We start from the raw sequence: 12082 nt of genomic DNA, 5'->3' as shown, positions 1-12082 counted from the left end.
AGCGGTAGATTCGTAATCTGGTGAACCGGGTTCGCGTCTCCACTCCTCCACATGCAGCTGCTGGGCGACCTTGGGCTAGTCACACTTCTCTGAAGTCTCTCAGCCCCACTCACCTCACAGAGTGTTTGTTGTGGGGGAGGAAGGGAAAGGAGAATGTTAGCCGCTTTGAGACTCCTTCGGGTAGTGATAAAGCAGGATATCAAATCCAAACGCTGCTTCTTCTTCTTCGTAGTGTGTCACATGAACCCGGGCTCATAATTTAGCTCTCTCCAGAGTCCAGACTCATCACAAGCTGTAATCAAGGTGTGTCTTGTGGTTTGTCCAGGACAGCTAAGCCATAAGCCCAGGTTTAGACAACATACATAGTCAAACTGTGACTTAGCTCATGGTATAGCTGCAGTTCAGCCAGGCAGGAGCAAAGTGGGTACAATGTCCTTTTCTGGGGACTGTACACTTGTGCATTCATTCATCCTAAACTATGGTTTGGCTTAGTGTAACATACAAATAAGGATGGAAAAGAAATTTCAGGGCTGGATCTACACTGATCTGTTGAAATGCTGTAAAAAAGTAATATAGCTCTCAATGCAATTTCCCATGGACAATGGGTCGCTGCTCTACAGTGCCCTCTGGTGTCACATTTTATAACACTTTTTTAATGTTATAATCAACCAGTGTAGATTCACCCCAGATTTAAAGGTGAACTTTAAATTTATCCAGCTAAGCAATGTGTACATAAATGCATATAAATATATATAGTAAAAGAAAAGCATGCAAAAATATATTATTTTATGGGAAATTGCTTTGCAAAAATGTGTATACTTAGCAAAATTAGGTACAAAAAGCGTGTTAGAAGGCAAGTAGCTTTGCACTTTTTATGCAAAGTAGATTGAGGTGCAATATGATTACATCCATACAGTGTTCCCTACTTAAGTAGCTTATTCACATTTCTCATTATCTGTACCTATAACCATAATAATAATAGGCTATAAAGGAGACAAACTAAAATTAGAACGAAATCGGTAACAGTTTTTTAAAAAACCAACAGATATATGTGTCATTTGGGTGGTTCTTAACTCTGGTGAAAAAGAAAGATGTTTCTAATCATTAAATTATGACCTGGTTATATATTGGGCCCCAGTGAAACTACTGGAAAATCTAGTCTTTCTTCAATCAGATAAACAGGAAGATGAAAAATAATAGCAAGAATAAGATAAAAGAGAAATAAGAAGTGATGAGAAATAAGAAGGATAAGGTTGGGGTTGAACAAGGTGTCTGATTCACAGAACACAGCAGTTGCTGTTTGGCTTTAATCAAAGCACTCTAAAAGCTTATCCCAACATCCCTGGAGTGTTGTTTGGAATAATTTCGTGAAGAAAATTCCGTGGCAAGTGGTTTAATACCACAGCATGCAGGTTACTTCATTTCTTTTACAGATTTATAATCTGCTTCATGCCCTGATGCCATCTAAGCAGTGCAAAAAACCCCAAACCTAATTAACAAACTTGTCAGTATGCCTTTCAACCGATGTCAGCAACTGGGCTCAATAACTGGTTCTGCCCTGACTGGGCTAGGCAACTGGAGCACTTTCAGAGACCTTCCAATCCTGGAAAACAGGTCTCAAGTGCACTGGACTCACAACTGTGCATTGTATAGCACCAGCCTCAGCAGAGTATAAATAACGCGGAAGCTAGCTGTGAAGCATAACTCCTTTTATTTCTAATAGCTACTACAAACTAAAGAACTACTGGCTTGCATGAGTGTTACAGCTCCCAATCAGCCATCTAGTCACCACGTAAATAAGACTCTCTCCACACACAGAGTCAGGCAGTCAGACAGGAGCGGAAGAGTCGAAGAGCAGTTTCCGCCCCCTCCTTTCTCAAAACATCAGATCAGGAGATTCTTGCAATGGGAGGGGGTGAAAATATCAACAAAACTAACACAATTTTTACAAGGATATCCAATTAATATTCCATATAATGACTTGATCACGCTTCAGGGAAAGACTTCTTGAACAAAAAATGTCTGTTAAAATATTGAATATTAAATATTGAAAGTTATGTCCTTCTAGCTAGCTTTCAGCTGAAGTGTAGCTTATAAATAAACCCAGATGCCCAGTATCCCGATTATGGAACTGCATGTTTCAGGGCATCCTTTGCATTCGTGCTACTTTGGGCATTACCATTTTTGCTAGAACCATAAGTCATTTCCTGGCATCAGCTTGTAAATCCAACATTGGTATGCTGTGATGTTTTTGGGGCTTTTCCAACTTTACGATTTGACCCTCCTTGCGAACCCCACTGAATGAAAACTGGAACATTAGAAATGGCTGTTAAATTGTATTCCCTGAAAGTAGAGTTTACCCTGTCCCACCTCCCAGTAAAAGAAGCCTTGTCCAATCCTTTGAGCATTACACTGTGTGTTATGCATGCTGATCTTAAAATCTGCACACCGCAGACCAAATTTGTATTTCTCAAGCTCATCCACCAAGTCCTCCGAGGTGCTGCATTTATGAAATAAACCAGTCCCCTTGTTTCTCTAAGCAATGATGAGCTATTCATTATCAGAAACTGGCAAGTGTAAAATTAGTCATTTCAGAACAAAACAGGTAAAAGGTACAGGAAGCCAACCTTAATGGAAAATATTTAGCACTAGAGAGCATCTGAAGCAAAAAATAAAATACAGCTAACTCCATTCTTCCATTTTTGTTGATATGGGCATCATTAGTTTTTAACAGCAGCATCAAACAGGTGATCAGTTGCGTTGCATTTTCCAAACGTTGATGAACTAATCCTTTATTTTTGGTGATGGTCCTAGAAAGACTGGCTCAGTTCACACATAGTAGTTGAAACATGGGCCATGACTTGAGTTGGCACACTCCCTCCTTTCTTGCACAATCTTGATTTCTTTCCTCACTTTCTGATTTGCGCAAACCATGGTTTACCACTGCATCCAATTAAAGCCTGTGTGGCCACGGTTCCTTTACACAAATACAGCCTATGGGCATTCATCAGACATGCCTCCAACATGTGAACATGATGGGGGTGGCAGTGGCTTGGGATGTAACAGTTAAGGCAGGGCAAGTGCATGTAACCCTGCTCTCTCTCCGTGAGATGTTAAAAGACTGAGTAGGGCTGCTGTTTCACATGCTACAAATCCAGTTTTGCAAACAAGGACACATCTGGCAGAGATCCTAAGCTAACCCCGGCTCTCTGACATGTGTTGCATTCACTCATCATGTGTTTAGTGGTACATGAAAATATCTGAAGGGTACACCTTTAAAAAAAGGGGGAATGTGAAGCATCCTCAAGGTTGTAATTATATGCATAGTTTGCTAAACCTCATTGATTTCAATAGGATATAAGCACCCTGACTGTGCAATGGGTTGCAGTCCAGTTCTTTGAAGAACTGAGGCCCGAGTTTCTCTGTGCATCATATGTGATTTGAATCAAAAAAGAAAAGATGTTGCAATTGGTTGCTGAGCTTTTGATGCAAGATTTGTAGAAGATGGGGATTTCAGTGTTTGTTTTAAAAGATTAATCATGCAAGGCTTCCTAAGTCTCAGGCTGCCCATAAATGAAGCTCTTGAAGACGGCAAAGAAAAACTCATGCTCAAACATGCTGTGCCGTGTGCTCTCTTCCCCATTAGTGTCTAATCTTTGGAGCATCTAATTGTTGGAAGTCTAGAGATACTATAAACACGTAAGAGTCCTGCCAAAGCCCTGTCTTTCCCATTGATCTGTCTCCCAAAGTGTCCATTCAGACGCCTCCTGGAAACTGAAAAGCACAGTCCACCTTTTGCCATTTAATTTTGTTGGGTCACCCAACAGAATTTCTATCTGTTACTTTCTTCATTATTCTTCATTGTTATAATCTGACAGATTTCTATAATTCTTTTCTTTAGGCTGAAAGGCTGACAGGGGGTTATGGGAATTGTAGTCCATAATACTGAGAGGACACCAGCTTGGGGAAGGCTGATTCCCCAATTGGAAGGTGCTTCCGCTACTCTTTTTCTGCATATTTCCCAGTGCTTTAATATACCTGATCTCCTCTATAAACATCCGCTTAACTACTCTTCCTGGTCCATCTGTAAAACCAGTATCACAATAGCTCAGATTGGAAGAGTAGACCTTAGAAGAGGACAGTGGCTCATTTGAAATTTCTTTGTGTTATCCTGACTTATAGGGCTGATTCATTCAGTCCATTATTCCTGTTTTAGCAGCTACGAAATGGACTCACAGCTGTTCCTAAGTGTCTAGAGAGACAACAGCCATAGCACAGAGCTTCTTTTCCAGCTACTCTCCCCTGTGTACTAGTAAACCTGCTATAAGGGTTTATGGATGGCTGCAAGTTCATCATCATAATTTATTACGGTCAAAGACCAGTTCAAAAAGCACAACTGGGGCAGCTTTCACAAGGGCTAAAAAGGGCTGCAAGTTCTCTTCCCCCACCTCACCCCCCCCACTCAAAGCAAAGCCCCCTTGTGACCAAAGTAAAGGGGGGGTCTCATGTCTTAAGATTGAGATAGCAGTGGAAGGTTTTGTAGTGTTATGATCACAACCGTCCAATGGAGTGATTATTTAAGAACCTGATATCAGGCACTAACATGGGTATCATACCTCTTTTCAGGCAGTAGGTGAGACCCTGAAGAAAAAGTGGCTCTGGCTTCAGAAATGTGAGCTGACCTTTGCCTTGGTGGGTTTTTTCCTCCTGTGCAAGAAGTAAAAGGCACTGCATGTTTTGTTTTGTTTTTACTTCCTTTCTCCAATGCATCCTTCCTAGCTGACAGAACTTGCTTCATCCCAACATTCAGCACGAAAGGACTAACTTTGCCAAAGTCGCATGATATTTACCGCTAGCCCCACATATCATGTAAGAGGATGCTGTCACAGATTGATTGACTGAATCACAAATGGAATCGTGCATATTTTGTTATGCTTAGCAACTAGAATGTGCTTCTCATCAGATTAAAAACACCACTATAATGCATTTTCTTTCCGGTTCTTCGGATATCAGTGGAGTGTAAAGCAACCAGCATGCTTATTAAATTTGGTATGAGCATGTACTGTAGGGTAACCACACAAGCACTGAATGAATATGCTGAAATTTTTGCTTTGGTCGTAGATGTTTCCAGAAATCACATCTCTATGGGTGCATTTTACAGATATGAGAAATAACATGTCTTATTTTGCTCTCTGTGGATTGAAAGAGTCCTGCATTGTAACCTAATAGGTAGATGCCAGCAATGAAGTTTTAGATACAACAGGCCCCAATATCATTTTTTTAAAGCCCTCAATTAAGTTTGGTTCCCCTTCCCCAGTAATAAATAAATGTTTCCCTTGGAGAGAAAAAAGCCAACTGAAAAGATGAAATACTGGAAAATAAAAGTCTAAACTCTGCTCATCTGAAATCTGGTTATGCGGGTTTTATGTATAAAAATGTATATTACCCTTCCTCCTCCCCCCCCCCCCACAAAGGAGAGTTGTTTTTCCACCATGCTTTCCCAATACAGTGGTACCTCCGTTTATGAACTTAATTCGTTCCGGAAGTCCGTTCTTACACCGAAAGCATTCTTAAACCGAGGCGCGCTTTCCCTAATGAGGCCTCCCGCTGCCAGTGCCCTTCCACCATTCAGCTTCTGTTCATCTTCCGAACCAAAGTTTGCTAGCCAGAATGCCTACTTCCGGTTTTGCGTAGTTCGTTTCCCGAATCGTTCGTTAACAGGACTGTTCTTAGACCGAGGTACCACTGTACATTGTCCAATCCAGGTCTCCAGCCTTTGATTATGAACATCACTACCGGCTCCCATCTGCATTCTTTCCGCCAGGTTCCTTGCATGGGGGGGGGGTGGACCAAGGAAGTTGTAATATCCCCACATATTTAACCCCATGAGGCCCTTCCCACTCATTCTATCCTTTCACCAGCTGAGCCACAAAGAGACACAAAGCTGTGCAGCCATCTTGATGTCCAGTTCTGATGTATCATTAACTTTTCCACACCTCTAGAATGAGCAGTGTGTGTGTGGTGTTCTGCCTTTCCACATCTACACGGTTTAGGTTTCTGTTGTTGTTTTTTTGTTGTTTTTTTATAATAATTTTTATTAATTTTCCAATTTTTAACACAAAACAACAACAACAACACACAAACATCAACAAATACAAACACATACAAAGATATCATTTCTTAACCACATTTTCATAAGCCTCTTTTCTCGGACTTCCCCATACCTCACCCTTTTTGCATCCTTATTTTACAGTTTTTCAACAACTCTTTTTGCCAATTGAGTTTAAGCTCATTATCATTCTCAATTTTACCTTAAATCATCAAACAGTTTTAGCTGCAATTCTGCATCTCCCTTCCCCTTGACATTTTATCACTCTTCTATTTTACAACAGTTCTTAAGATATACTTTAAACTTCTTCCAATCTTCCTCCACTGTCTCTCTCTCTTGGTCGCGGATTCTGCCGGTCATTTCTGCCAGTCCCATAAAGTCAATCACTTTCGTCTGCCATTCTTCCAGTGTGGGTAGTTCTTGTGTCTTCCAATACTTTGCTAAAAGGATCCTTGCTGCTGTAGTGGCGTACATAAAAAAAGTCTTATCCCTCCTTAACACCAATTGGCCGACCAATTCTGATCAGAAGGGCTGTTTTGACATGTTCCGTTACCGCACCAATCTTAACCCTGAAGCCATTTAAAAACAACTGTGTTTAAAATACAGTGATACCTCTAGTTACAAACTGAATTCGTTCCAGAGGTCTGTTCTTAACCTGAAACTGTTCTTAAGTAGAGGCGTGCTTTTGCTAATGGGGCCTCTTGCTGCCGTTGCGCCGCCGGCACACGATTTCCATTCTCATCCTGGGGCAAAGTTCTCAACTCGAAGTAACTCTTCCAGGCTAGTGGAGTTTGTAACCTGAAGCGTTTGTAAGCTGAGGCATTTGTAACTCGAGGTACCACTGTGTTCTCTTTTTTTCCTGGTAATGTGAAAGGCAAACATAGAAGGTGCTTTAAAAGGTAGGAGGGGATGCAGGCATCCCATCTGAGCAGAAGAGGGGAGAGGTCAAAGTGCAAGTCAATCCAAAATTTGACTACATGCATCAGGCAAGCTGCAAAACAAGAGTTCACACCAAGGAACCCATTTTTATTCAATCTGTTTAATTTGCCGTCACCTAAGATCACACTGGCGAGATCCAAGGCAACTTTGAAACCTTGGATGATAGCCCAGAATGCCTTGAGCTGGAAGAGATATACCTTAATGCAAAGGATGACTCAGCCATGGTAGGAGGTGCTTGAAGAAGCCATTTTGTCCATCACACAGTTTCCTCAGAGGACCAGGCTGATGTGGAGCCAGTCTTGGCACTGATGTGCCTCTATGAAAAGTATATTTTTTTCAGAAGAATACCAAATTATATCATCAAAGTATTCGGGGGTGGGGGGGTTGGTTAATATATGCTAAACTGGCAGGTTCTCAGTGCTATAGATACACATTTTAAGGTACAGACAAAAAAGGTTGGGTTCCCCCCCCCAGAATGGTATATCAGAACTGACTCAAAACTGACAATACTGCTTTTTAAAGAGATGCTTCATTGCTCAGATGCTTCTCTGTGAATGAGTATGAATGGCATTATGTCAACTCTGCCATGTTTATGTCACTGAGTTTACCATATTCTTCTTGAGCTTTTAACGAGAAATTATGCATCCTTTGAAAGAAGTGCTTTGTTTGATTTTCAATTGACATTCATGGTGTGAATGGATTCAGTCTCCACTTGCATTGGGGTGTTAAAACCAATGGGAGTTACTTATGAGAATTTAGGATCTCCTCATGACCAATGCACTCTTCTGCATCTGACATTAGTTTTAAAATTCTATTTATTTTATAATAACTTTTTTCTTCTAAGGCGGCTTGTGTTGTGCTGTGACTTGCTCTTGTACTGAAAGGAGAACTCATTCAATTTTCTAGGGAGAAGATTTTCCTCAAAGAAATAGGATTTTATTTCAAAGAGGTTTCTTGAAATTCTGTTTGGATACCACTAGTTTTTGCATCAACTGTTAACTACAACTTAACGCTTCTTTTTAAGAATTCAAAGTTTGGAAGCAACAGGCAGCTTCTTCCTCAGTGTGAATGTTCAGCTCCCTGTGCCATTCACTTGATAATTACAGTAATTGCATGATAGCCTGGCTGTTTGAAGCTTTTGTCACATGGTGACTTCCTGTGAGATTAATGTTTTGTCTTTTAAGAACAGCAGCTATCAATGGGGTAAAGTAGATACCTGATGAGATTTTATGAGCATGTAACTGCATTGTTACAGACTGTTTGCATTCACCCCAAAACTACCAACAATGAATGAGGTCGGCTTGATGTCGTTTGCAAATGAAAGCTAGAAAAACTGTTTATGCCACTTGCTTTAACATCTCTTATAATTAATACCACACATGATGCTCAATTCTATGGCTTTAACTTCAATAAGGCAAGGCCCAGTCATTCAGTTGGTAATAATACAGTTATTTAGACTGTTCAAAGAGCTTAATGTGAACTTTACAAGAACCTGTAAGGTTGAATAATAAAATAAGTTGCTTCAAATTGTTTCTAATGTGGTAACTGGCCCTGGGACCTTAGGGTGAAGGGCAGATAATAAATAAATTAATGATCAATTAATAATAATGCTATTTCCATATTACGGTTATCGAGTAAGTTCATGGCTGAAGCGAGATTCGAACTGGAAGCTTGCTGATTTGTAGCCTCGTCTGATACCTGTCCTGCACTAAGTAGGCCAGCAATTAATTCTGGGAAACAAAACACTGTACAATTGGCATCCCAAGAGTGACTGGGGAAACCCAGCCAGATGGGCGAGGTATAAATAATAAATTATTATTATTATAAATTATTATATCCCAAAGCTGAATGTCACTACCTGGCTCTATATCAGTATCCCTGACATAATACACTGGATTTCTGTGGGGGACCTAAGGGAAAACCACAGATCCCATGGCTAATGCTGATATGATCTCGAATGGCTGTTATAAAGTAAGAGTGTAGCATTGGGCATCATATATCTATTCGTTATCACTATTAAGTACTTTACACTTGTTGTTTTAATTGCAAAATTCACAGTTTTGTTTACAGTGACCGAAAATTGCTTTTTCTCCATTTGACACCTTGGTTTAATTTTGGGACTGGTGTTGTTTTTAGGGGCTAAGTACTAATGATAACCATAATAATAAGCTATTTCTTTATCTGTAACAGGTTGCTAAGTTTCCTCCTGACACGAGTCATTGTTGATTTCACTGTTATAGGGGAAAGGCTCTAGGGCGGCAGATAAGGCTGTTGCCATGGTGATGAAGGAGATACCGAGGGAGGAGCCTGCCGAGGAAAAGCCCCTCCTTACTATGAAATCACAGGTGGGCAGAATGGTAGGATTCCGAGGAGGAAGCTGACATATGTTGATTTTCATGGAGACCAACAATGAGCCGAGAATGATTTCTGTTCTTGGAGTCAAATGTTTCATAAGATTGAAAAACAGGGGTTGGGAGAGATATTTATGTAAGGCCACTTTCCACCCCAAATTACATTGGGGGCGTATTGGGGGGGGAGGGGAGCCATTGTTTTTCAATAGAAAGTACTTCGGCTGATGCATTTTTATCTTTAGCTAATCGACTTCAGCTTGGTCTTTTAGAAAACCCAAAATGCATAATACGTAAAATACAGAAAGAGAGAGTGAAAGAAATCACTTTGTGTTTCCTGATCTTGTGTATTAGGGCTTGGGGCTTAAAAACCAAAAACGACAGAGGAGTTGAGGAAAATGATTTACAGAACCACAGTGTACATATGTCAGTTACCAGTAGAGTGTCTAAAACCAATTGAAACTGTCAACTGTGATTCATGCTGTCCATACTTGCATAACAGAGTATATATAAATGCACATTCACAGCAAAAGGTATGTTGATAAAACTTTATGTAACATCTTCTCCATAGAGGTGTGTGTCATTTTGCAAAATATGTTTTAGTGCCTGCAAAACACTGGACCGCCCTCATTTCAGTTTGAATCCCTTTCTCACGTAACGAGTAAAAGTCAATATGCAGACCCATAGTTTGAAATGACTGCTGTGAAAGCGTAGAGAAATTTTAATAGGTTCTTCTGTAAACAAAAACAACAACAACACACCCAATCAAATGAAAACCTGTTTTGTTGAAACTGTGTGCCTTTGGTCTAGCTGTTGCCAACATATGAGATTCTAGCTTCATTCAGATGCAGTATAACGAATGAGCTTTGGGCTTGTCCACTCTGCTCTCTCCTCCTTTGGCACAACTGCAAGCAAGGGACTGAAACTTTCTCTTCTCTTTTTATCTAATCGCAGTTTATTGTTACATCTGAACCCAGACAGTATTTAATCTTAAGTGCTGATTGCTGATGCAAGCCAGCTTCAAACAACCATGGCTGTTTTAATAAACCGAAGTTAAGATGAACTGCAATTTAAAGTTTGGGCATAAGCTCATGTACATAACATTCAACCATAGTTTAGCATTACATCCGAACCAGGAATAGTGTAAATTACACTATTAAACATGAATTGGGTAGAATAGCAATAACCATCCGTTTTGATCTAAGCTGTGATGCTTGTCACGTGAGCTTATGGAGGCACTCTGTACTCTGTCACTCAATTTAGTTGGCAACTAAATTTAGAATATGCATACCTGCTTGGTGATAGTTATCTTCCAGTGATATTTATCTTACTATATATTACATAGGAGCATAAGTTAAATACATTCTAAGTTGAATGCCAGATTGGAGGATATGTGTAAAATAAAAGTAATGATTTTAAGCATACTAGCCACAAGTGAGCAGTATGGTCAATAGCCCCTGATAATCAATAGTTTAAAATTTTATCTGGATTAAAATTCCAAAATCATTTCCTCATTTCCACAGACCCGCTATTCTCTAAATACTGGATGGTTTATTTGACAAATCTAGGATAATTACAAAAGGTCAGCTCAAAATTTCCCCCTGGGTTGTCCAGATTGTATGTTCATGATCCATAACAACTGCCAACGTTATCCTATACCTAAAAATCACTTTCTCTTGATTGCTCTTACAGATTTGCAATGCTGCATTATATATACAGAAACTCAAAATGTCCCGTGTTTAGACTGCATTACACAGGACAGTTTTCCTACATGGATTACGCTGAATGGTGTGAAGATTGTCTGGGCTTCTTATGTGCACATGCTTGGGAATCCATTGCCCACTGAGATTCCCCAACATATATATACATGTGGCAAGAGACACATGAACAGTCTTCTTACATCGATGTACCCATGTAGAAAAAACATCCTGTGAAACATCTCTACACTGGGACATGACTGGGTGATGGAATAGGATGCTCTCCTTTCTTACATCCTATTTGGATTTTACATAAATCAGCTTATGAATCGTACCTGTCGAGACACCTGATTCATAATGTGTTTTGTGCCCCATTTGTATTGGTTGTATGTAACAGTTTACCATAAATCATTTGTGATACACTCCTTCAAAGTAAAATGTTGTATCTGTTAGTCTGTGTACACTTTTTTCTCACTGTGTACCAGTTGACTCCATCCTTGTTACGCACCAGTTGGCTACACAAAGCCAAGAGAAGGCAAAACCAAGTGGATGAGTGAGTATTTTCAATAATTGTCTCCACATTGCGTGTGCCCACTTTTGCAGTAGGGTCATGCTGCCTTTCTCCCTTGCATACCTGTTATATAAATGTCTTGCTGTTTTATGATGCCTTTGTCCTTTGCCTTCCCATGTGCACCTTTTGTTCAGAACATTTGTCTGGTATAATGTAATGCCACAGGGAAAACTGCAAGACCTGGACCCAATTTATGCATTCCTTTTGCAGCAAGGAACCCACACAAATAATGCTTTCCTGTGGCTGGACTCCCGTTTTGCATTGGGGATGTGTATAAGCATTGAATCAATGGGTTGTTTTGATAATGTGACTATTTCCTGTGCCAGCTTGCCTCCTTTGGAGTTGTTGTTGTTGACTTCAGAAGTCACCAAACAATCCAAATGACTAAAATGATTCACAGGAAAGCTGTTTTTCAATA

The 12082-nt window shown here is 40.1% G+C and overlaps 1 protein-coding gene across 7 annotated transcripts in view; it reads left to right on the top strand.

Annotated features, from left to right (window-relative positions):
• The window catches only part of PEX5L (peroxisomal biogenesis factor 5 like), a 192532-nt gene that overhangs the window by 124773 nt on the left and 55677 nt on the right, over positions 1 to 12082 (top strand). For 3 of the 7 annotated variants that reach the window (XM_079977928.1, XM_079977925.1, XM_079977929.1), the window contains one exon: positions 9289 to 9393. The exons of 2 other annotated variants lie outside the window; for them this stretch is intronic. In XM_079977928.1, coding sequence (XP_079834054.1) covers positions 9289 to 9393 — 105 coding nt within the window. Of the gene's footprint in view, positions 1 to 4633; positions 4693 to 9288; positions 9394 to 12082 lie in introns of those variants that run through there. 2 more of the 7 variants (XM_079977926.1, XM_079977931.1) reach the window with 2 other exon arrangements.

Source organism: Podarcis cretensis (genome assembly GCF_951804945.1).
Source record: "Podarcis cretensis genome assembly, chromosome: 5".
Classification (NCBI taxonomy): domain Eukaryota; kingdom Metazoa; phylum Chordata; class Lepidosauria; order Squamata; family Lacertidae; genus Podarcis; species Podarcis cretensis.
The sequence above is the reverse complement of the archived record's forward strand: the minus strand, read 5'-3'. Positions and strand labels throughout refer to the sequence as shown.